We start from the raw sequence: 26,359 nt of genomic DNA, 5'->3' as shown, positions 1-26,359 counted from the left end.
GACATCAAACATGTAACAATATAAGTCATATGTGTTAATTATGCTTTAATTTCATATCTCGGCAATAGTCTTTCATCAAATGGCATCATATATCATCTATATTATCTTTAATCAATTCATGAACCTTTGGTTCAAGCTTTCAATCTCATATCTCTATTTCAATTCACAATTCACATTTCTTTTCATAATTCCATTTTTTCACACTTTCAATAGTTTATTCGATCAAATTCATTCGATTTTCTCATTTCATTTACTCAACCCTATTAACATAACTCGGACTCAGACGGATACACGGATCCAACCAAACACACCAGTACCGCACATTGTGCCTAAAACGGTACGTAGTACCTGATCAGTATACGACACATAAGTGCCTGAAACGACACACGAGGTGCCTGATACGACACACAAGGTGCCTGAAATACGACACATAAAGTGCCTGATCAGTATAGCCGATAAATCCCGTACACTTCCAGTTCCTATGGCATGCCAATTATATCCGACTAGTCCGACAAGTTAATAGGGAATTCAATTCTCATTTCAATTTCACTTAATATTCATATTTACCCCTATTAACAAGACTCGGACTTTGGCGGATACACAGATTTCATCCAAACACACTAAAATGTCCAACCAAAACACACCAGTATAATCCTCCAAAACACACCAGTATCATATAATCCTCCCAAAAACACCAGAATAATATAATCCATCCAAAACACACCAGAATAGCACAAAGTGCCTCTTCGGATAAATCCGAAGGATATAAACATCAGCATATCCAAATCTTATCTCCAAATCCCTTCTCAAAATCCTATGGCATGCCAACTATATCCGACTCAGTCCGGTACAGTTAATAGGGTATTCAATTCACTTTCCAGTTTCCAATCAATACACATTTCAATTAATCACATATTCATATCAATTTCATCACATTCCCAATCAATAAAATTTTCAAATATAACATATATCCAAAATTCTATTTCCATATCAATCACATATATCCATAAAAATTCAATTCAATATTAATACTTACCTTAAAATTTTACTTACTATACACATAAATTTAAATATAACATTTATTCATACCTTTATGAGTTCCGACTCATCATAATCTACTTTTGCTCATATATTTGAGTATCGCTTTTATCATTATCGTAATTAGCTCGGTTGGGAAAGTATCTCTATCTTTAAGTAAAATAAATCTCATCAGAGTTGGAAGATATTACATTATCTTATCACAAGTTATATAATGGCATGTATTTCTAGACTTCACATATGCTACGTTCGGTTCAAGAACCGGCTAAACCTTAGCTCTGATACTATTAAATGTAATACTCCATACCCGTACCTGAGACCGGGATAGGATACGAGGCATTACCGAAATTTTCAGAATAATTTCAATGAACATATATTATTTAGTATTCATTTTCATGTTTCATGTAACATCCTTTTCATATATTCAATTCAAAATATCATTTAAAATACGATACAATACTTAAATTTTCATATTTACATGCTCATTCAGGGTATACGAACCTACCTGACTAAATTGCAGAAATACCAAAATTTAGGGGCATATTGGTAATTTACCATTTTCCCAAATTTCACCCAATCTTAAATTGATAATTTCATTCAATTTATTAATTTAGATAATAAAACAATTTATTCCCTTCAATTTAGTCATTTTTGACATTTTTACAAAATTTCCCCCTAAAGTTTTACTTTTATTCAATTTAGTCCATGAGCTTAAAACATGCAAATTAGCCATGCTAACTGAATATTCATATATATTTTTTTCTCCTTCTCCTCTCCATTCCACATCCTTAATGTATATAACATTCTTGTAAGTACGATTTCACAATTTACTTATTAATGCTCACATCAATCTGTTCATACGAGTCATAGTCACTCAATTATTTACAATTTGAGCTACAGAGCTCAAAATTAAGATCCGTAAATTTTCCATAAAACTAGACTCACATATCATTCCACCATAAAATTTTAAGAATTTTTTGTTTAGCCAATTAGTACAGTTTATTCATTTAAGTTTCCCCTGTTTCACTATCCAACAATTCTGACCTCTCTTCACTAAAAATTAATTATATCACAGTACAAAACTCGGATAATGTTCCCATTAATTTATATTGAAAATAGACTCATTAAGGATTCTAAGCATATACATTTGAGACTCTAATTAATTTTCTCCAATTTTTGGTGATTTTCCAAAGTCAAAACAGGGGAACCCGAATTCATTCTAACATTGTCTCACAAAATTCATTATATCTCATAATTTATAAATTCATTGCTTACATAGTTTCTTCTATGAAAAACTAGACTCAATAAGCTTTAATTTCATATTTTATTCATCTTCTAATTAGATTTATACAATATATGGTGATTTTTCAAAGTTAGTCTACTTCTGCTGTCCAATATTGTTTTAGTTCAAGATGTTTATTACCATTTTTCCTCTAAATTTCAAAGGTCATACAATTCAGTCCTTGCTCAATTAGCCCATCTATTAAGCTAATTTTTCTCAATTAACATTTTATTCCATCATTCTAAACTATTCATAATTTTAACACTAAACCTTAATTCACAACTTTTTCACAATTAGGTCCTAAAATCAAATATCTATTGAAATTACTTGATAAAATCATCAAACAACAAAATCAAAGCTTCAAATTCATTTTATTTCATCATAAACAGCTAACACTTATCAATGATAGCTTTTAATTTTGTTCATAAAATCAAAAACTAATGAATTAAACACTTGGACCTAATTGTAAAAGTCACAAAAACATAAAAATCTCAAAGAAAAGGGTAAGAATTGAACTCACATATGTCAAAGTATGAAAAACCAGCAGCTTTCAGACCTCCCATGGCTTTTTGCTGAAGAAAAATGATGATATCTCTAGATTTTTCAAATTTGTCTTATTTTATATGTTTAATTTACAAAATTTCCCATTTTGCCCTTGTTTCTCCTTGTCTTTTTTGCTGATTTTCTTGCCCAACCGTCCAGCCCATACAATTTGGGTCCAATTGCCTTTTAAATCCCTCCTTTTTAATCACTTAAACTATTTAATCACAATTTAACAAATTTTGCACTATTTTCAATTTAGTCCTTTTTAATTAATTGACTAACCAAACGTTAAAATTTTCTAACGAAACTTTAATACTAACTTAATAACACTCCATAAATATTTATAAAAATATTTATGGCTCGGTTTATAAATCCAAGGTCTCGATACCTCGTTTTCAACCAAATTTACCTGATTAATTCTTTTAAAATCGCAAAATTCACTAATTAAAAATAATTCTTTTAAGTTCGCGCTTGGCCTATAATTATTATTTGTTAAAATTTCTAAACTTACTCGTCGGATTTAGTGATCTCGAATCACTGTTTCCGACACCACTAAAAAATTTGGCTGTTACAGAAGCTGTCAAGAATTGGTGATCATGTAAGGGTCGATGAGAAGGAGTATAGGAGTTTAGTAGGTTGCTTGCTCTATTTAACAACAACCAGACCTGACTTGATGCATGCTGTAAGTTTGTTGGCAAGGTTCATGCATTGCTGTAATGTAGTGCATTTCAGGGCTGCCAAGAGGGTGCTGAGATACATTAAAGGAACTTTAAAGTTTGGTTTGTTGTTCAAGAAAGAAAAGGAGCTGAAGCTAGTAGGTTATTCAGACAGTGATTGGGCTGGTTGTATTGATGATATGAAAAGCACATCAGGGTATTGTTTCACCCTTGGCTCGAGTGTGTTTAGCTGGTGCTTAAAGAAGCAACAGACTGTTGCTCAATCCACTGCAGAAGCAGAGTATATAGCAGCAGCAGCAGCAGCAGTAAATCAAGCCATTTGGCTTAGGAAGTTGCTATATGATCTTAATGAAGAGCAACTTGAACCTACTGAAATTAAGGTTGACAATCAATCAGCAGTGGCTATTGCTAAAAATCCAGTCTTCCATGGTAAGACTAAGTATTTTAAAATCAAATTTCATTTTGTTAGAGAGGCTGAGCAGACAGGAGAAGTTAGTCTTGTTCATTGCAGCTCACAAGATCAATTGGCTGATATCTTGACTAAGCCACTTGGTACAGCAAGGTTTGAGAACTTAAGAAGTAAGATTGGTATGTGTTGCATACAGTCCAAGGAGGAGTGTTAAGCATTGGCCTGCAATGCAACATATGGCCAGCAAGTCAGCAAGCAGACCAGCAGTGCAGCAGAACCGAATGCAGCAACTAGCTTAGGACCATTTTGTTCTTTTTTGTTTCAATGTAACCAACTTCAGTTTGTTTATAATTTGTAATCTAAGTTAGTAGGATTTTTGATGTAATGGATGTAATGGCTGATATATTAGCTAGCTTTAGTTTGAAATTTAACTTGTATTAGTTGATTATTAGTGGGAGTAGGTAAATCATTAGGTAATAGTCATTTGACTTGCAAACTTTGTATTTAGTTTTCATTATCAATGAATGAAGTATGTTGCTGATATTTTTTTTTTATCCATGTTTTCAGTTCTCAAGTTCTCTTCTTTTGCTCTTGGTTTTCATTTTAGTTCTTAAGCAATTTATTGTCATTTATGTGTTGCTGCTGATTTTGTTCCAACATTTAGTTTCAAATGTGTCGATGATATCCTTTTCCTCGAGCGCTAAATCTTGGATCATCAGCCATTCCTTCAACATGCTATCTTCCAAAAATCTGTCGTAACATGTTCGGAGGTGCTTGTTAATGAACTGCAACTCAGCATGAAGTAAGCGCACCATTATCCCTGGCTTCCGAAATCAACTTAGCTTCTTGTTTAACTAGTGGGGTCACCGTCTGTAAAAGAAATGTTATTAGAGGAAAGGGGTCCATCCTTTCTATTTCCTTTTACTCACACAAAAACTAATTTGCCTTCTTATTTTGGCAGCTGGACCTTCCTCCCCTATTTTTACAGAACAGCCATTGTCTATTTCCATGCCCAACTTAGTAAGAGACACAGCAACAACTCAACAACAACCACGTGACGAGCTTCCTTGTTCTCATGTATGCTGTATAATAATAATGTTTAAATTAAGTCAACCCCTATAAAATCAGTTTGCACCCCTGCCATTAGCTTCAATTTAAGTTTAATTATCATTATAACTATGGTTATGATTTTTCAACTTGACAAAGAAATTACTTTTTCTTTCAAATTCTTCGTCTTTCTTATCATATGACTTCCTGTTCTTCTACCTTCATTTTTTTTTTATCTTCTATCAAGTAAAACCTCATTTACTTGAAATCATCACTAGAACAACAAAATTTTACTGAAATCTTCAGCAGCTTTTAGGTCCGATAATATTAGATTGATTAGAAATCATTTGGGTTGGGTCGACTAGTTATTAAAACCTTTTATATATATTATTTCAATCATAGGAGGTTGCATGGAGTTGTTAGAGATTAAATTCTAGTTTTCTTTAGATACTTTTAATTAATAAATATTTTTATAGTCAAAATATTTTTTATACTTGTTTTACTAATTAACATTTTTTAAACTTATAGTTATTTCTCTTAATAATTTCATTTACATGATTTGGATTTGAATTTTTTTCCTCGTCACTTGTTGATGTAATTTATAAATTTTACTTATTCGAAATACAAGCATCTTCAGATGACAAACCCATTAAACACGAAGTATAGTGATGCCATAAAGACTAGACAATGAAGACGTCACGAAATAAAGAAAGACCAGTGAAGGTCTCCTTTACTCCTTGCAACCAGCTCAATGTGCTCATTGGACTGAATTAATTGCATGGTAAAGTTGAAATTAATTCATGTAATAACATGTTTTTATTAATTATTATTACTTGTCTGCTTGCATTGACTTTTGAGATTACAAATGTTAGGGGTTCAGATTTCACAATGAAATCAAAGTTCTGCATTGTAAAAGTAAATTGTGAGATTTTCTTTTCCTTTCTTTTTATTTTCCCTGCTATGTTTCATAACATAAAAAGGAGCTTTGGATCTGGCTCCGGATTTTCGGCTCCAAAAAGCATGATGGGGGTATAATTAATATGGATATGGATATTGAAATCATACTTGAATGAATATGAGTATTGATAAATAGATTTCTAGAATGTGAAATGAAAAAACTTAAAGAGAGACTAACATAAAACAAAAGGAAATGGTTAAATGTTTAACAAAAATTTTACATGTATACCAGATGTTTACCCCCAAAAAATAATAATAAAAGCAGAAATTTAGTAAGGTCAATTGACACAACTTTTCTCATGGCTCAAATTTCTATCAGATCATAATACTAAGCAAAACACCATTGCCCGTTCCCCACTCCATCTGGATCACATAGCAGCAATGCTTCAAATTCTTCATGCTAAGAGTTAGCCGCTTCCGGATTTAAGTGTATTACTCAACCTACAATGATGACCAATAAATTAATTTCCTTTAGGAGTTACAGAGGATGATAAAATAGGTTCACAGATCCCTTACTTTGATGATGAACGACTTGATGTGCATAAACAAATGATTCAGAATTCTACCACTTAAAAGATGACTTGTTCAAGGAGTGGATAGATTTACTATGAAGATGCATAGAACACGGGCATAAATCACTTTGAAGGTCTTACTTATAAATACATGCAATGAATCTCATCATAGTATAGGTTGCAAAGCAATTTTGCCAAGTATATTCAAGGATAACATGAATTACATGTGAGACATGAAACTTACCAATCCAAGCCTTCAAAAAGACCTTCCCCTTTTATTGCTGAAGTTTTAAAAATAGCCCATTGTCGGTTTTTTATCTTGTGTAACTCCAAAGACTCTGTAACTGCAGCGTCATCAAGTGCACCTGGAAGATCCTGTATACACCAAGAATGACCACATGATCAGCTCTTGAGCAGTGCCAATTGGCTAAAATAAGACGAAGAAAAAAGTTTCACGATAGTTGAACAAGAAAAAGGAAATGTACCAACCTGCTTATTTGCAAAAATAAGAACTGCTGCTCCTCTCAGCTCCTCTTCCTGTAAAAGATTCACACTTGAAACTTGTCCAGAAGAAGCGTTAATGAAATACATAAAACAAGCATTGACAAATGAAGTAGGATATTGTAAACACCAAGTACGAGCTGTTGGTTACAGACATATAAACAAGTCATCATCACATTCTAGGGAGCAGAAAGAAGGTTTTCATGTAACATTCTTTCTTTTTATCAAACTTCTAAAATGCAAATGTTACTGCGGGGGACCATGAGATCAATGTTACCGCCTGCATAGTAATCTATATATCATCTTCAATGCATGGAACATTTTATAAGATACACCATAACAAGGTTTTAGGAAGTTTTTAAGAAAGAGGAAAACTAGTAAAATACATCTTGATGGGTTTACCTCCAAGATTGCATGAAATTCTTCTTTAGCTATCACCAGCCTATCTGTGTCACTTGAATCAACAACATAGATTATAGCTTGAGTATTTGGAAAGTAGCATCTCCAATATGGCCTGTAAAGCAAAATGAAATAAGAAACTAGGCTGGTCTATACTAGAAGCACCGTTTTATTGAATATGGGAACAAAATATGAACCATATACTAAAATTGAATAGGATGATTAATCTTTTTGTCTGTCATGAACAAACAAAAGCATAGGTGTAAACTTATATTTTATTTCAACAATTTTAGACATTGAGATAACCTGGAATAACGCTAATAAATTAAATGCCAAGTCCTAATTATAAAAGTGGCACAAACAGTGGCATCCCATGAATACAACACTGAATGCTATGATAGACTCAAAGTTAGTTTGTTCTAAAGGTAAAAAGAAAAGAAAACGGAAATTCACTTATTAGCCATGGGATTGTTAATAACAATAGTTATAAAATCTAAGCTCATAAAACACAGAGTGAATAAGATAGTCTAATTTGTGGCTTCTTAAAGAAGTTCATTTTTAGCAATAATGCAAAAAAACAAAAAAACAAAAAAAAAATCCTAGTTATATCCAGTCACAAAATACCTTTTTTTTTTTTTTTTGAAAATCCATAAAATGCCCTTGAAAGTCTATGAACTAACTTTGAAAAAACTTACAACCAATGCATTAAAATGATCCTTTATTAAGCAGACACCTTAACTATAAGAAGTTTGGCATGAACTGAATAAAGACATACACCTCTTTTACAACTTAAAAGAACTCACAGGATATCTTATAAGTTTGAGAGCAAAAACTATTATCTTAATTAAATTTCTAAGCGGCCAGATGCAGACTCATAAAGACAAACTTTACATAGAGCTTCCAGAAACCAAACATCTTATTTCGAAGTTGCCACTGGCCAGCAGAATATTAGTAAATAATGAAGGAATATAAAAACAATGCATGTTTGTGAAAGTTACCTGATACTTGTCTGTCCACCTGCATCAGTAAATAATAAAGATGTTATCAAGACAAGAAATTGACATCACTTGTGTTAAAAAATTAAAGCTCCAAATGATAAAAGAAAGCAAAATTGCAGAACAAGGTATTAAATGAATACATTTCAGTCTAATACTAAAGCATTAAAATTCCACAACTTAATACTATTAGTTTTGACAATGTTCAGTGGCTTTGAATAACAGCAAACTTGGAATCAGAAAAGAAGAACCTTAGGTTTGCAGAAATAGCTTTTGGATTGGCAGCTAGAGACAGAATATCCCACATAATATCATATTTCATCCAGTATTGGAAAAGTAAAGCTTTGATGATAAAGAGTGATCAGTTCTGTAAATTTGCTTAAAGCTGCTACTATGATGGTTTTACGGAAGAAATACCAAGAACAGATAAATAAAGATATCGACAAGAGGCAAAAGAATCATGTAAGTTGCGGATTAAAGCTACTTTATGCAGTTGAGATTTACAATAACAGGCATTATCTCAAGCCTTTGGTATAAGAAATTATGAACTTCGCCATCTCTTTACCTTCAAACAATCAAACCGATAAGAAAATATTATCAAACTTTCAGGACATTACTATAAAAAATCTACTATACATGTTAAAGATCCAGATCAAGAAGTAGTGATCGGCATACCTAAATCCCACACTTGAAATTTGATGTTATTGTACTGCACTGTTTCGACATTAAATCCAATTGCTGCACCATCAAGAACAAAGTAAATCAAATAACAATTCTTAAACATAAAGAGAAACCCATTGATCTTCTTAACTGCAAATATTAACTTACTTCTCCCTTATACATCGAAATGCTAAATAATTCCCTTTAAAACAAAAAAAAATTGCAAAAAAAATGAAAAAAAGGAAGACTAACTTGGAATTGTCGAGACAACTTCACCCATCTGGAGTCGATCTGCAACCAAAACCATGAAATTATTAAAAAAAGAAAATGGAAAATACCCATTTAATAAAACCCAATAAAAAAGTCACTTAAAACATAATAAGGAAGCGATATAATACAGAGAATGGTGGTTTTGCCAGCATTGTCAAGGCCGAGAACAAGGATCCGAGCCTCCCTGTTTCCAAACAGATTAGAGAACATTTTTGTAAACAGTATACCCATATCGTTAAATATAGAAAAATAGGTCTCTCAGTGCATGAAATTTGGATCCGATCTGCAAAGCAGCACCCCTTATTTTTCCTCCCTGTACAAAAGGAGAGGGCCTGCTTGCAAGAAGAGTTGAGATCCCGAGTGCGGTGAAATTGAAAACTCGAGAAATAGACAGGGTGAATAATTGCAAAGACTGTAAATTCTTCTCTTTCTTTTGGCGCTTTTCTAATTTATTTCCTGGGATTCGATCGAAATGGAGAGAATAAGGAGCGAAGCAACAAAGAAGATGGAAAAAATGGGGTATTATACTATACGGTGATGGAACCGGTGCAGCAAATAGATGATTGGGCCACGTCATTTCTTTTTGGGAATTCATCGTATTTTGTAAGTTACTGACACGGTTACAGCTAGACTGCAGTCCTTGAAATTTGGGAGGGAAATATAACGGCTGCAGTTGGGCAATATTAGGGTTAAAGTAGCTGGGAGATCCTTGTATTATTGGACTGAATCAAATTAGTCCCTCTACTATTAAAAGGAAGCAAATACGTCCAAATTGTAATGGATCTAACATTCGCTATATAAAAAAAAAAATCTTGAAAATTATTTTTTCAATTTCAGTTTAATTCCAAACAAAAGATTTTATTTATAGAATTATAAAAACTTTAAAAATATTAACTTTGTTAAACAATAAATGATATTTTTTAAATAGAAAACATTAACTTCATTTTGATTTGACTTTATTTGATTCTTTTAAATAATATAAGGACTAAATTAATTTATTTAATAGTAAGAAGACTAATTTAATTAGTTTCCTATAATACAAGGATCTTTCACATACATTCACCTTATTATTAGTTACAAGAATTATTTTTAAATAATATATCTCCCTGGAAAACAACCATGAATGTTTATGTGAGGTTAATCTATCTTTTATGTATATAGCTTATTTATATTAGAAATTCCATCACACATGTATTTGTGTGGAAATCATAGATTTAGAGTATAGATATATGTTTAAAAATAACATACAATAAACAATGAAATATATGGTTTGAAATATGTAAGGTATTAAAATAAAAAATTAGATTAAACTGTGAGTAAAACGAAATTTAAACACATAAATACATCAGCTAAAAAATATTAAATGCAGTACAATTATTTATCATTGTTTTACCATCAATTGTGAGTTAGTGTCGAGAGTTAGTGTCGAGTTGATTTGTCACACCAACTCAATTAACAATATTATTAATATATATAACCGATGAAGATAATATATTGTGCATATCAAAATAAAAATGTATAAAACATAACAAAATGAAGCTTGGTTGAGTGGTAAATTTAATTTTTTACTAATATAATTAGTGCAGGTTTAAATTCCACCATATGTATATTTTTATTAGTTTTTGTTGAAATGAAAAAAAATTAAAATACCCTCAAATAATATGACACTCACTCAATGAAAGATTTTATCAATAGTATAAATTATAGAAAAATTTAGTAGCAGAGTCGAAATCACATTAATTCAATTAAAAGATTTTCAAAAATATTTTTATAAATAAAACTAATAAGTTTTAGAATGATAAAAAAATTCGTAATTAACGAGTGATAATTATTTAGGAAAAGCTTATCGAAATGCCTTTATAATTCTTAACAAAGCGCAAATAAAACACAAACAAACCTGTAAATACGAACGGTGCAAAGCATGAATTTTCTTGATTGATAGACAGACTATCATTAGTGATTTAGTTCACACAATAAAATTGTACGTATAATTTTGAGCAAGAAATTCAAACCCTATTCTCAAGATATCGGATAAAGTCATATATACATATCAATTACTGAATCGAGTTCTGGGATGCAAAATTTACACATCTTCCCTTTTGGGCTTGGCAGTGAAACAATAATGAGGTGCTTGAACCACTGAATCTGGCAGTGTTGCACCAGCTTCAAATGTCATCACGTGTGTAATTATTCCTGAAAATTTTCCATATTGATTCAGTCTATATCTCGCATCAACTCTGAATAAAACTAATAACCATATGTACTTACCATCATAGAAATCCCATCGAACAGGCCTCTTAGTAGCAACATCTTCATAGTACCAAATAAAATCTACTTTCTCCCACACATTACAAAGGAACCCATCCTTGACTTGAGTCCCCAAATAGTTAGCTCCATCGAGGAAATCAGGCCTAGGAATCCCAACTCCAAATTCAATGGTCTGGCATGTTCCATTGATGCCCTTTGTGTAGTAAAAGGAGGTTCCATTGTTCCACTCTACATCGTACATATAAACCCCAAGCTGCTTCTGCTGCAGATTTACGTTGCGACCTTTTGGCCAGTCATACCAGAGATCAGTGATCTGGTGAACCCCGGAGTACAATTCCATGCAAAGAAGTGCATGGAATTGTTCGGGCCATGGTGTTGGTGTTGGTGTGGGGATCGAGTTGGACTCAGGCCATTCGACTGAAGGGTTTATAAATATAATGAGCCAGGTTGTGTATAAAAGGAAGTTCTTACAACTCATCTCACACTTTCGTCTTGTGCAGCTAGATTTTCTGTTTTTTCTTCTTGTTGTTGCTGTTTTCATTTTTCCCCCTTATGGATAAAGGGTGTTGGTTAAATTAGAGGCTGAAATTAAAAGATAGATAGTAGATACCCCAAGGAAGACTCATCCAGAACCGGAGGCTGAAACTACATACTATTGGAAGGCCATAATGCGAGAAAGTGGATTTGAAGCCCTTTTAGGCCCAAATTAAATGAAGGGTTACATGAACATTTCCAATTGGAGATGAACATACACACACATTATCAAAATCCCTTTATGTCTTGCATTTTGCATAAGAAGCAAAAATATGTAATAACCTGCCAAAGAGAGGGATATGGAAACAGTAAGAAAAGAGACCCTTCTGAAATAATTTGAAATGAAAATAGAAATTCAAACGACAAATAAACATTATATTACCTACAGGTTGAATCATGTTGTAGATATTTAAGATAACCATTCACCAAGTCAACCAAAGTCATATTGCTCTACAGCCGAGAAGGTTCATAGCAAGGAATTCAATTGTGGACGAATTTTCAGTCTCTTCGGTGCTTGTGGACATAATGAATGTTATTACGGTCAATTGCGATAAATATTGACCATAAATAACGATGGAGGAGAGAGCCAAAACTGCAAAATAGCAGTCCTTTTGTACCAAAATGCTGCATATATGATGAATGGCCGGATGTTGTCTCCCATACTCATCTCAAAACAGTAGATGGAGTGTCTAAACCAGTAAACTTGTTATATACCAGAACTGGCCATGACACTAGAGAATATAGATCACCAAAAATCACTACAAAAGCAACGACCTTTTCTAAAATGGTGAAACCTGTTTATATCCCTAACAATGATTTCCCTCTGCGTGCTGCTAGATGCATGTTTCATAAAAGAATAACAATCCCCACAAATCCTGAGATTCTTCATTATTCTTATTGGGGCACTAGCAGGTAGGCTAAGCAGCCCAAAACTAAGCGCTAGTTTCTCACTATGGTGCTTCAAAAGTTCTTGCTTTCTACTCTCTTCCACATCATGAAGTTCATGTTCAGTCTCAACTTTATAACCAAGGATTTTCAACTCCTCCACCAAACTATCTAATTTGGAATAAATTTCAGTAATTCTTGGGTGATTTATCTCTCCAACCATAAATTTATGGACCTTGTCTTTGACTGCAATCCAACTCTTACCCTTTTCATTTTTCACCACATTTTCTTTAAGAAACTTCCTTGCTCTTACAACTTCCTCCCACTTTTTATTCGCAGCATATATATTCGAGAGCAGAATATAGTTTCCGGCATTATCAGGTTCCATCTCAAATAAATGCTTAGCTGCTATCTGAGCTATTTCAAGATTCCCATGGAATCTACAACAAGCTAAAAGTGAACCCCACATAGAAGCAGTGGCAACAAAGGGCATTCTCTGTATCAAATCATAAGCTTCGGAAATCATTCCTGCTCGACCAAGAGTATCTACCATGCATGAATAGTGAATGACATCGGGTGATATATTGTGCTTTGTTATCATGAGATCAAAGTAGCTCTTTGCTTCATCAACCAAACCCATATGACTACATGCAGATAACACAGAAATATATGTCACTTCATTAGGGTAAAGACCCATCTCAAATAAATGCTTAGCTGCTATCTGAGCTATTTCAAGATTCCCATGGAATCTACAACAAGCTAAAAGTGAACCCCACATAGAAGCAGTGGCAACAAAGGGCATTCTCTGTATCAAATCATAAGCTTCGGAAATCATTCCTGCTCGACCAAGAGTATCTACCATGCATGAATAGTGAATGACATCGGGTGATATATTGTGCTTTGTTATCATGAGATCAAAGTAGCTCTTTGCTTCATCAACCAAACCCATATGACTACATGCAGATAACACAGAAATATATGTCACTTCATTAGGGTAAAGACCCATCTGCTGCATTTTCTCAAATGAAATCATTGCCTCCAAGGCACGTGCATGTTTAGCGAAACCAGAAATCATTGCATTCCAAGAAACAACATTTTTGTCTTCCACATTAAGGAAGACGGTGTAAGCCTCTTCGACGCTACCACATTTAGCATACATGTCTATAAGAGAGGAAGCTACAAATATGTTAGAACAAAATCCAGTGTTAGATATAATGGCATGTACCTGTTTTCCTTCAATCAAAGCAGCTAGGCCTGCACATCCACATATAATGGAAGAGAGTATAAAATGATCATGTTCTACTTCCATTTTCTGAGCTCTATGAAACAACAATAAAGCCTCCTCAAAAAGCTCATTTTGAACATACCCAACCACCATACAACTCCATGTAACAACACTCCTCTCTTGCATGCTCTCGAAGACCCGACTAGCTTCCTTTACCAAGCCAGACTTTGCATAAACATCAGCCAATGCAGTTCCCACAAATACGTTTGAATCAACAGCAGCCTTTACAGCAAAACCATGCAGCTGCTTGCACACAAAAACAGCACAAATTGCAACAGAGGCGCAAACAACGCTTGAAATGGTGAATTCACTAAACGAGCTTCCATTCCTTTGCATAAGCTTGAAAAGATTTAATGCTTCATGGGCTTCCCCATTTTGGGCGTATGAACCAATCAAAGTATTCCAAGAAACCAAGCTTCGTGCAGGCATTCCATCGAACACTTTGCGGGCGCTGGACAAAAGACCAGATTTACAATACACGTTAATGAGAATGTTGGATGTTGTAGTGTCTTCTTGCAACCCAAAACGGATTGCTCGTGCATGGCATGCTTTGTTGGGAAGAAACCGAACAACCGAAACAAAGCGAAAGCACAACCGGTGTTCTTTCTCTTCTTATAACTCCTGTAAAAAATTATGGCAAGCACAATAGCACAAGATATGTTCTCTAGCAACCTTAATCAACCACAAATCAACTAATGCAACCACAACAAAAATAAATAGAGACACCGATATTTTTACGTCAAAAACCCCTTTAAATCAAGGGTAAAAACCACGGGACTTTAGAGTCCGATAAAGAGCTCTACTATCATCAAATGTTCGACTACGAGATCACAATATCAAGCCTACAACAAGCATTCAACTCCGACAAGGCTAACAATATGTAATTTTTAGCAAAAGAGAGAAAAATGAGAGAACATCACCAAAAACGTAGCTGCTGAAAAATAGGTATTTCCGACGCTACAAGACTCGGATGAAAAATCCGACCGTACAAAGTCAAGAACACCTTATCGCCTAGCTGCTGTCCAAAAATCAGCTCAATCGAACCACGGATGAACCTTCGATCGAAGAGTTGATCACTGCTGCACCAAACTTGAAAAACTGAAATTTTCTTCTCTCTTTCTCTCTGTTTTAATTTGAGATTTTTTTTTGTTTTAGCTCTACTAAAATTTCTGCCCACTCCCACGTTAAAAGCCCCCCAAAAATGGCTTTTGACAAAACCAAAAAGAGAGCAAAACATTGTGGCAGAAAATATGGGTTTCCCACATAGTGGGACCCATACCCAACAAATCTCCCCTTCCAACTATGTGGGGAATGCCTCCATGCCGGAGGTCAAACAACATGCTTTAAACTTTCCTCTTGGTAAGGCCTTCGTCAACATATCAGCACCATTATCATTAGTGTGTATCTTCTCAAGCTCTAACAGCTTAGCTTCAAGAACATCTCGTATCCAATGGTACCTCACATCAATATGCTTAGATCTAGCATGAAAAGTTGAGTTCTTACCAAGATGAATAGCACTCTGGCTATCACAATACAGGACATACTTCTCCTGAGTAAAACCAAGCTCATGCACAAACTTCTTCATCCAAAGCATCTCCTTACACGCTTCGGTTGCTGCAATGAACTCTGATTCGGTGGTGGACAATGCAACACACTTTTGCAGTCTCGATTGCCATGCCACAGCTCCCCCTGCATAAGTGATTAAGTAACCTGAAGTAGATCTCCTCGAGTCAATGTCTCCGGCCATGTCTGAATCTGTATACCCAACAAGAACAGGTTTCTCATTGCCGAAACAAAGTTTCATGTTGGAAGTGCCACGAAGATATCTCATAATCCACTTCACTGCATTCCAATGCTCTCTGCCTGGATTAGAAAGAAACCGACTAACTGTACCAACGGCATAAGCCAAGTCTGGTCTCGTGCAAACCATTGCGTACATCAAACTACCCACGGCTGAAGAGTAAGGAATTTTCTGCATCTCTTCCTTCTCCTTTTCTGTGGAAGGACTATGCTTAACACTCAATCTAAAGTGCATAGCAAATGGAGTATTCACCGCTTTAGCTTTGTCCATACTAAACCTTTGAAGTACTTTCTCAATGTATCTCTCTTGTGATAACCATAATTTCTTGGCCTTTCTATCACGTGTCAGTCTTATGCCAAGAATTTGCTTTGCTGGCCCCAAATCCTTCATTGCAAAGGATTTACTCAACTCTTGTTTCAACTTCTCAATTCTAGAAGCATTCTGACCAACAATAAGCATATCATCAACATAGAGAAAAAGAATAATAAAATCATCACCAGATAATCTCTTAACAAACACGCAATGATCAGAAGTAGTCTTCTTGTAGCCTTGCTCCCCCATAACAGACTCAAACTTCTTGTACCATTGCCTTGGAGCTTGCTTCAAACCATACAAGCTCTTCTTCAATCTGCACACATAGTCCTCTTTCCCTTGTGCAACAAAACCCTCTGGCTGCTCCATGTAAAGCTCTTCTTCCAAGTCACCATGAAGAAAAGCAGTTTTCACATCCATTTGTTCAACCTTTAGGTCATAACAAGCTGCCAAACTCAGTATAGTTCTGATAGAGGGCATCTTCACAACCGGAGAAAATATTTCTTCAAAATCAACCCTCTTTTTCTGAGTATAACCCTTGACGACCAATCTAGCTTTGTATCGTGGAGATGAAGACTTCTCTTCTTGCTTCAACCTGTAAATCCACCGATTCTTCAAAGCTCTTTTGCCCTTAGGCAGTTTCACCAATTCAAAAGTATCGTTCTCATGCAAGGATTGAAGTTCGTCTTTCATCGCTTCAACCCACTGATCTTTGCATTCACTCTCCATAGCCTCTTCATAACATTCAGGTTCTCCCCCGTCAGTCAAAAGAACATATTCATCAGGAGAATACCTGACAGAAGATCGTCGATCTCTGGAAGACCTTCGAAGTGGAACTGCTGGTGGAGCTATAGGTGCTTGTTGTTGATCATTCACAACATCATCCATGGGAGTATTAAAGTCACCTATAGTCTGATGGTCACCACTAACATCACCATGCACATCATCCTGGATAGGATCTGGTGAAGAGTCTAGGGGAACCGGATTCACATCGATCAAGTCACCACTACCTTGTGAATCCACTTTCTCCGTCTTATCAATGTCATCAATGGTCTGATCCTCAATGAAGACAACATCTCTGCTTCTCACGAGTTTCTTCTGAACTGGATCATAGAGTCTATAACCAAACTCACCATCTAGACCATAACCAATAAAAATGCATTGTCGAGCCTTGGCATCCAACTTGGATCTTTCATCCTTTGAAACATGAACAAATGCTTTACAACCGAACACACGTAGGTGATCATATGACACGTCTTTACCAAACCAAACTCTATCTGGCACATCACCTTTCAAAGGAACACTAGGAGACAGATTTATCACATGTGTCACTGTATTCAAAGCTTCAGCCCAAAACGATCTTGGTAACTTTGCATCTGACAACAAACATCTGACTCTCTCAATCAATGTTCGGTTCATTCTTTCAGCTAACCCATTTAACTGTGGAGTCTTTGGTGGTGTTCCCTGATGTCTGATTCCCTGTCGCAGACAATACTCATGAAACGACCCTGTGTACTCGCCACCATTATCAGTACGAATGCACTTCAACTTCTTCCCAGTTTCCCTTTCAACTGATGCTTGAAACTGTTTAAACACCTCAAAGACTTGATTTTTAGACTTCAAAGTGTAAACCCATAGCTTTCTTGAACAATCATCAATGAAAGTCACAAAGTAAAGTGCACCACCATGTGATCTTACTTTTATCGGACCACAAACATCTGAATGGACCAACTCTAGCAACTCTGATTTCCTATGAGGAGGATGGCTTCTAAATGAAACTCTTTTCTGCTTTCCTGCTAGACAATGAGCACAATTCTTCAGTGTAGCATTCTTTAAACCCGAAAGTTGATTCTTCTTCGCTAAACAGCTAAGCCCCTTCTCACTCATGTGACTGAGTCGTTTATGCCACAACTCAGTTGAGTTGTCATTCAGTGTCACATTCACCGTCTCTCGAGAAGTCAAAGCTTGCATCAAGTACAAATTTGAGCTCTTCTTTCCTCGAGCCACAACCAAGGAGCCTTTAGTCAGCTTCCACTGCCCTTCACTGAAGGTGTTACAGAATCCCTCATCATCAAGTTTTCCTGCAGAAATCAAATTCAAACGGACATCCGGTGCATGTCTGACATCCTTGAGAGTTAACTTTGTTCCATTGTTACTTACCAAGCTAACATCTCCCATACCAATAACCGAAACCAAACCATCATTACCCATCTTCAATACCCCAAAATCACCAGGAGTATAAGATGTGAAGAATTCCTTCCTCGACGTGACATGAAGTGATGCACCAGTATCAATCACCCAACTAGTCTCGTCGCATGCTAGGTTGACCAAATTCTCATCACAAATAACTAACAGATCTTCACGAGTAATAGTAGCAACACGCTCGAATTTTTCATCGTCATTCCGATCGTGTTTATCACCACCACCTTTGTTCTCTTTCTTCCACTTGAAGCAATATTTCTTGATATGACCTTTCTTACCACAATGATGACACTCAAGATTCTTGTATCTGATCTTGACTTGCTTCGGCTTTTATCTCTACCCTTTCCATCTTTGTCTCTGTTTCTCCCCCTGTTCTCGATAACCAACACCTCGGACTGTGATGTAGAGCCCTGAGATCTTCTTCTAACCTCTTCATTCAACACACCACTCTTAGCCAAATCCAAAGTAATAATACCCTGTGGGGCAGAATTAATGAGTGAGACTCGAAAGGTCTCCCAAGAGTCTGGTAGAGTAGCAAGCAACCAAAGTCCTAAAATCTCGTCATCAAATTTGACACCCATACCAAGCAACTGATTCATCACACTCTGAAATTCACTAACATGGTCAGCTATAGACATTCCTTCTTTATATTTCAGCGCCATCATTTTCTTCAGCAAAAATAACTTGTTATTGCCCGACCTCGAAGCATACAAGCTTTCAAGCTTCTCCCACAATGTTCGAGCATGTGTCTCTTGATCAATGTGGTTGTAAACATTTTCTTCAACAAATTGCCGAATAAAGCCACACACTTGTTGATGCTCAAATTCCCATTCTTCATCATTTTTCGAATCGGGTTTTTGAGTAGTAAAGACCGGAAGATGCAAAGCCTTCACAAACAACAAGTCCTTCATTTTATTCCGTCAAAGTTGATAATTTGTGCCATTCAACATAATCATCTTGCTCGTATTAATTTCCATAATTATCTGACACAATAACCAAGCTCTGACACCAGTTTGTTGGGAAGAAATCGAACAACCGAAACAAAGCGAAAGCACAACCGGTGTTCTTTCTCTCCTTATAACTCCTGTCAAAAATTATGGCAAGCACAATAGCACAAGATATGTTCTCTAGCAACCTTAATCAACCACAAATCAACTAATGCAACCACAACAAAAATAAATAGAGACACCGATATTTTTACGTGGAAAACCCCTTTAAATCAAGGGTAAAAACCACGGGACTTTAGAGTCCGATAAAGAGCTCTACTATCATCAAATGTTCGACTACAAGATCACAATATCAAGCCTACAACAAGCATTCAACTCCGACAAGGCTAACAATATGTAATTTTTAGCAAAAGAGAGAAAAATGAGAGAACATCACCAAAAACGTAGCTGCTGAAAAATGGGTATTTCCGACGCTACAAGACTCGGATGAAAAATCCGACCGTACAAAGTCAAGAACACCTTATCGCCTAGCTGCTGTCCAAAAATCAGCTCAATCGAACCACGGATGAACCTTCGATCGAAGAGTTGATCACTGCTGCACCAAACTTGAAAAACTGAAATTTTCTTCTCTCTTTCTCTCTGTTTTAATTTGAGATTTTTTTTGTTTTAGCTCTACTAAAATTTCTGCCCACTCCCACGTTAAAAGCCCCCCAAAAATGGCTTTTGACAAAACCAAAAAGAGGGCAAAACATTGTGGCAAAAAATATGGGTTTCCCACATAGTGGGACCCATACCCAACATGCTTTCCCTTGGATAGATGCTTTGTTTCTTGCACACAACTGTAAAACGGCATGCAGATATAAAACTCACGTATTAGACATTCTTCTCCGTGAAAGTGTCACTGGAGTCGGTGTCTCAAGTTGAACAGCGACAGCAACTCCTACTGCAGAAAACTTCTTACAGTGGAGAATACGAGTACAGCAGATATTCCGGCTATACCCATACAAGGTGTTTATCTATAAGCTTACAATATGGTAAAAATGCTATGAAATTCAGGCTTCACTCTGGGATTTTCCTCAACTATAATAATGTTCATAAGAACAAAGATTAATGATATGTTTGGGTGACTATGATGTTCATAACAACACTTTTTGACCGGACAAACCATCCATTTTACTTAATTAACTTAACAGGGTGATTTGCTGAAGTGAATGATTGATTCACGTAACGTACACCTTATGCATACAATGATTATGGGGAATGCAAGCCAGATGTCTTACACCCGGCCACTAAAATTGTATTAATACAAATTTTAAAAATAATTGAACGTTTATAAACATTAAATACATAACTTTGATTCTAATGTAACTCTATTTTTTTTAAGTGAAGTAATTGTAATTATCAATATTTTGTTGATACCAAAATTACCTATGAACTTGAAAATATATAATTGATAAGGGGGTAATGCAGTAATTACAATACGTTTCTCTAATTAATCACTGTGTTTATTAATAGTTAACGGGAATAGTTCAATTGGAGAGTGTTTTGAGTGTATGTTGAAGCCACGCTCACCACAAAATCAAAGCCCACTGACACTGGGTCAAGTCTAATTCTATTCTCATTTTGTGATCAAAGCCCACTAGGACTGGATCAACTCATTATATCAAGGTATTTGCTTAAGCGAATCCTTATGCGTTGGGTGGCTCGCATCTTATTTATGTTTTTGTAATTAGGTCTAAAAGAAATTAAAATTTAATTTGAATTGAGATGTTTCAACAGTTTTTGAAATATATCCAAATTATAATTTTTATTTAATTTATAACTAATTTAATTATTTATGGTGTAAAAATAAAAATTTTATATTTAAAATTGTTTAAAATGTCTATATAAAATTTAATTTTTAAATAATAATATATAATAGTTTTTCTTTACTTGAAAATTTAAATTTTTATTAATATTTACGAAATATTTTTAAAATTTTACTGAATAAAGTTTAAGCTCAAAATTATTAAGAAAAAAAAACTTCTAAACTAATAAATTATTACCAACGAATTTGAAATTTGTAAAAATCCCACCAACTAAATCGAAATCTCCAATATCTATAATTATATTGAAATTGAAATTACCGGGTGATTGATGATATTCAACAACTCCCATTTTTATGCCACGTATCATGTTTACCATGTTTTTGTACTTAAATTATCATATTTTTTGTTTGTGTAATAATTCTTTTTAAAAAAATTGACATGTTTTATTCGTATCGTATTATTTATGAAAAAAAAAGCTAGATGCTTCTTAAAAGTTATTTATAGAAGAATTATAAATTAATTATTGGTAAATTATCAATTATATTATTTCATTTTCATTTTTTATAAAATGCTTATATTGAAGTACATTTATATGTTATGTTTATGAATAATTATATTTATATTTTAAGATGTACTTAAAGTACAAATTCTGTATTTATATTGTGAATTTTAACTCTAAAATTTATTGTTATTAAAATTAACAAATACATTACAGTTATAAATATAATATAATTATATATACATGTTTAAGTAATTATAAAGTAAAAATCAAATTAAAATAAAGCATAAATGAATAAATTTTGTTAATATACAATTACACATGATGTAATTCAAATTTAAATATTAAGAACCTTAAAACTTCAACATTTACTAATAATATTAAAATCTCGTTCTTTGTATGTTTAAAATATTATAAAAATAAAAAATGAAAACATAAAATATAAGAAGTAATATTTTAACTATTGTGTATCGCATGTACAAAAACAAGGAAACTTTTAAAAATTGAAGAATCATAAAAATGGATGGATATAGAAGGTAAAAGTTATGGTAGATGGTAGAGTGTTAAATAGGGGAAGATGCATGTTGGATGTGCAAGCAACAAGTTGTTTGTTTTCTTCGTTGTGAATAGCAGTGAATGGAGATGATCGCTTCAAGTAATCTTTTTTACTATATGGTTTGCCGACCAAAAAGTTATTAAATTAAATGAAATTAAACTACCTTTTTGCGCAAATAAAACCTAGCTCTCCCTCTTACTATGGTGGTTTTTGTAGTGGTTCATGTAGGTTAAATTTTAAAAAATTTGCCTTTTTGTTAAAATTTTAATATATTTTAACTGTTAAAAATTAATTTTTATATGTCGTACACATGACACATCACGTGTCATTATCTACTTATTCTATCAACCACGTCAATTTTTAATAGTATTAATGGAAGAATTTTTTTATATAAAAACAGCCAATTTACTCTTTGATTTAATGTATAGGAATTAATTTACCTATTTTTTTAGTAGAAAAGAGAAAATACAATATAACTCCTAATATAATGACCTTCATGATAATTTTTTATGTAGTAATTTTTTTTATAATAGCATTGCACTATATAGTCATGTTTTTCGTAAAATCAAATTTTTTCATATTTATTTTTATTAAAATTATTTATAAGGACAACTTTTACAGACTATGAAATATGTTTTTACAAACTTAGTTTCATATAACAGTTTTTTTTTAATTATATTAATTAATAATAATTTTATTGAAGATGTTATCCAAATCTCATTAATTAATATGTCACTAATCACTCATTAATATTATTAACATATGAAATATTTTAAATTTAAATATATATTTTTTAAAAATCTAAATATGACTTGGAGTATTATAAAGAAGACTATCTGTATTTGAAAAGGAGGAAATTACACTGAGAATCGAAGAAACGATTACATATGTTGGAATTCCCATGCTCTTTTCTTCTTTTTTTTTTTCCTAATTATGGAAGAGGCCTCTAAAGTTTTGCTTGGTATAAAAAAAATGGAAAAAAGAAACCCATTAATATAGCAGTTAATCAATGGTTACGGTGCTTAAGCATTTGCTTAACTATTTTTTTTTCTATTCTTATTCATTTTCATCTTTCTTAACATGCGACATTTCTAGTAAAAATAAATAAATTTTGTTTCAAATATTGCATTTAATGAATTAATCTAAGTAAAATTATCAAACTTGGATTACATTGCTCGTGGCTTGATTAAAACTCATTTCATGCATTTACATTTAAATATTTTTTTAAAAAGAATTATATTAATGTTACTTCAAACATGTTTAAACATATTTTTCTGTGATCAATTTAAGAATTAGAGAATGATTATGAGTAAAAGTAAAGATGAAGAGGCCTTAATTCAGTTGGCAAAAACAGAAATACCATATACAATTAAATGTGCAAATCTTTAAATTCCATCATATATGAGAGTTTTAGTCTAGTTAATTTCAATATCAACTCAAGAATGAATCCCAAAATTTTTTTTCCAATACTTCTAATTAAATATTAAAAATTTATAAATTTAAATATGGATTAGCTCCCAAATAGAATGCAAATATTTCTTAAACCCAACTATATTTAAGCCCAATAGTTTCTTCTTCTTCTTCTTCTTTTAATTTAGTTTTTTAACTAAGTTTTTTCCCACGTAATATATCATTTTATTGTAGGAACTTCCGATAACATGGAGTTTTTATTTTAGTTTTTAACTATATTTCTTTTGGCCTAAAAAAAAAATTTTATTCTAGGAACTTCCAGCAACATGAACTCCTTGTCCCATGTTTTAAGTATTGTTGCGGAAAGGATCGATTCGGGAACTCCGATATGACTACAAGTAAATTGACCGGAACGAAAAATAAAGTGAACACAAGGATTTACGTGGTTCGGCTTTAATGCCTACGTCCACGGGCAGAGGCGAAAAGAAATTTCACTATAACAAGATGAAGATTACAAGTGTTTTACACTCAAGACACAACCCGAGAACCTCACAACTCTCAACCCCTATAGAAAACCCGAAAGCTAAAATCCTAGCTTTCAAAGAACAAGCTTTGCTCTCTCTTGGTTTGGGATGATAAATATGGCTAATGAACCTCTCTATTTATAAGAGAGTTCAAGGACATAATTGTCCAAAACTTTGGCAAAGATTTGTGGTTGAAAATGGACACCAACAACCATCCACTAATCCACTACCACCAACAACCCACTACCAACAACAACAATCCACTACCAATTTTAAGCCATTTCTTAACAAATCTCCACCTTGGCTTGAAATTTACCAAGCTGAACATCATAGTGAATTCCTCGAACTGGATCACCTCTTCCAAACGCCTCTCTGGCGCTAATCAATCCCGAATACCTATCAAGTCCAAGCAATGCTTGAACTTATATGCAGGGATCACCTTAGTTAACATATCTGCAGGATTCTTCTCGGTAGCAACCTTGCTGATAACAATGTCACCTTGCGTAACATGTTCCCGAACAAAATGATATCTGACATCAATGTGTTTGGTCCGTTCATGAAACATCTGATTTTTAGTCAGATGTATGGCACTCTGGCTATCGCAAAATACAACAGTGAAATCCTGTTGTAAACCCAAACTGCTTACTAGACCTTTCATCCACAATGCTTCTTTCACTGCTTCTGCTAACGCCATATATTCCGCCTCAGTCGTAGATAAGGCTACGGTAGACTGTAACACAGCTTTCCAACTAATGGCTCCTCCAGAATAAGTGAAAACATAACCCGTCAGAGATCTTCTTTTGTCCAGATCTCCAGCATAATCAGAGTCCACATAGCCCGTGACACTGCTAGTGCAGTCACTCTGATCATATACCAAGCATAAATCTGCAGAACCTCTCAAGTACCTGAGAATCCATTTCACGGCCTGCCAGTGTTCCTTGCCAGGACAACTCATGTATCTGCTGACCACACTAACTGCATGTGAAATGTCTGGACGAGTGCAAACCATTGCATACATCACGCTTCCAACTGCACTCGAGTATGGAATGTGAGACATTTGCTGCTTTTCTTCATCAGATTGTGGTGACAACTCTGCAGAGAGTTTGAAATGTGGTGCCAACGGAGTACTCACAGTTTTCGCTTTATCCATGCCGAAGCGTTGAAGAACCTTTTCAATGTAGTTCTTCTGCGACACACGAAGCTTGCCCGCCTTGCGATCTCTGTGAATATCCATGCCCAAAATTTTCTTGGCAGCACCCAGATCCTTCATCTCGAACTCACCACTCAACTGCGACTTTAACTTGTTGATTTCCGACATGTTTTTGGAAGCAATTAACATGTCATCAACATACAGCAACAAATAAATGTGCGAACCATCTGAGAGCTTCCGATGATAGACACAAGCATCATAGTCACATCTTGTGTAACCATGCTGAATCATGAAGCTATCAAACCGCTTGTACCACTGCCTTGGGGATTGTTTCAATCCATATAAAGACTTCTTTAATAGACAGACATGGTCTTCTTTACCAGGAACTGTAAAACCCTCTGGTTGACGCATGTAGATTGTTTCCTCGAGCTCACCATGCAAGAACGCCGTTTTTACGTCAAGCTGCTCAAGTTCTAGATCAGACTTGGCCACCATGGCAAGTAATACACGAATGGAAGAATGCTTTACGACTGGGGAGAAAACTTCATTGTAGTCAATCCCCTCTTTCTGAGTGAAGCCTTTAGCAACCAATCGTGCCTTGAATCTAGTTGCTTCAACCCCTAGGATGCCTTCCTTTTTCTTGAAGACCCATTTGCAACCAACTATCTTCTGGTTACTTGGCGGCTTAACCAACTCCCAAGTATGGTTCTTGTGAAGAGATTCTATCTCCTCACTCATAGCAATTGCCCACTGTGCCGACTCATCACACGTGACAGCCTCATTATAACTGGAAGGTTCTATACCAATGGACTCCGCCACACTGAGCGCGAAAGACACCAGATTAGCGTAACGCGGATTTGGTTTGATTTGTCTCTTCGTTCTTCCAGT

At 34.4% G+C, this 26,359-nt stretch overlaps 3 protein-coding genes and 1 long non-coding RNA gene across 4 annotated transcripts; 1 reads left to right on the top strand and 3 right to left on the bottom strand.

The window, feature by feature from the left end:
• Nucleotides 1–4,489: 4,489 nt before the first annotated feature.
• LOC107941420 (uncharacterized) lies at nt 4,490–6,310 on the top strand. The gene is made up of 2 exons (XR_001695622.2): nt 4,490–4,751; nt 4,911–6,310. It is a non-coding gene; the product is annotated as an uncharacterized lncRNA (long non-coding RNA).
• Nucleotides 6,133–9,857, bottom strand: LOC107958689 (ADP-ribosylation factor 1). Its single transcript, XM_016894526.2, has 8 exons — nt 9,419–9,857; nt 9,273–9,311; nt 9,036–9,098; nt 8,364–8,382; nt 7,369–7,480; nt 6,955–7,002; nt 6,710–6,840; nt 6,133–6,394 (listed from the first exon to the last, which is right to left on the bottom strand). The coding sequence occupies exons 1-8, from the start codon at nt 9,519–9,521 to the stop codon at nt 6,361–6,363; spliced, it is 549 nt and encodes a 182-aa protein (XP_016750015.1). The 5' UTR covers nt 9,522–9,857; the 3' UTR covers nt 6,133–6,360.
• A 1,337-nt stretch (nt 9,858–11,194) lies between these two features.
• On the bottom strand, nt 11,195–12,471 carry LOC107958688 (uncharacterized protein At4g14100). Its single transcript, XM_016894525.2, has 2 exons — nt 11,559–12,471; nt 11,195–11,483 (listed from the first exon to the last, which is right to left on the bottom strand). Exons 1-2 carry the CDS (start codon nt 12,097–12,099, stop codon nt 11,374–11,376), a joined length of 651 nt encoding a protein of 216 aa, XP_016750014.1. The 5' UTR covers nt 12,100–12,471; the 3' UTR covers nt 11,195–11,373.
• A 28-nt stretch (nt 12,472–12,499) lies between these two features.
• Nucleotides 12,500–20,696, bottom strand: LOC107941409 (pentatricopeptide repeat-containing protein At5g04780, mitochondrial). The gene is made up of 3 exons (XM_041112621.1): nt 20,671–20,696; nt 20,395–20,517; nt 12,500–14,845 (listed from the first exon to the last, which is right to left on the bottom strand). The coding sequence occupies exons 1-3, from the start codon at nt 20,694–20,696 to the stop codon at nt 12,838–12,840; spliced, it is 2,157 nt and encodes a 718-aa protein (XP_040968555.1). The 3' UTR covers nt 12,500–12,837.
• Nucleotides 20,697–26,359: the final 5,663 nt, after the last annotated feature.

This window comes from Gossypium hirsutum, chromosome A05 (assembly GCF_007990345.1).
Source record: "Gossypium hirsutum isolate 1008001.06 chromosome A05, Gossypium_hirsutum_v2.1, whole genome shotgun sequence".
Classification (NCBI taxonomy): Eukaryota; Viridiplantae; Streptophyta; class Magnoliopsida; order Malvales; family Malvaceae; genus Gossypium; species Gossypium hirsutum.
This window is presented reverse-complemented; position numbering and strand designations above follow the sequence as displayed.

Excerpts from the sequence above, each read along its gene's own strand:
- LOC107958689 (XM_016894526.2), bottom strand. The coding sequence starts at position 9,521 with ATGGGTATACTGTTTACAAAAATGTTCTCTAATCTGTTTGGAAACAGG. Across the intron at positions 9,312-9,418 it reads TGGCAAAACCACCATTCTCT|ATCGACTCCAGATGGGTGAA; the intron begins GTATTATATCGC and ends TTTTGGTTGCAG. Across the intron at positions 6,395-6,709 it reads CTTTTTGAAGGCTTGGATTG|GTTGAGTAATACACTTAAAT; the intron begins GTAAGTTTCATG and ends TCATCATTGTAG.
- LOC107958688 (XM_016894525.2), bottom strand. The coding sequence starts at position 12,099 with ATGAAAACAGCAACAACAAGAAGAAAAAACAGAAAATCTAGCTGCACA. Across the intron at positions 11,484-11,558 it reads TCGATGGGATTTCTATGATG|GAATAATTACACACGTGATG; the intron begins GTAAGTACATAT and ends GAAAATTTTCAG.
- LOC107941409 (XM_041112621.1), bottom strand. The coding sequence starts at position 20,696 with ATGGATGGTTTGTCCGGTCAAAAAGT. Across the intron at positions 20,518-20,670 it reads GGTTTGTCCGGTCAAAAAGT|CCGGAATATCTGCTGTACTC; the intron begins GTTGTTATGAAC and ends GTATGGGTATAG. Across the intron at positions 14,846-20,394 it reads CGGAGAAGAATGTCTAATAC|CTTTGTTTCGGTTGTTCGGT; the intron begins GTGAGTTTTATA and ends GTTGTGCTTTCG.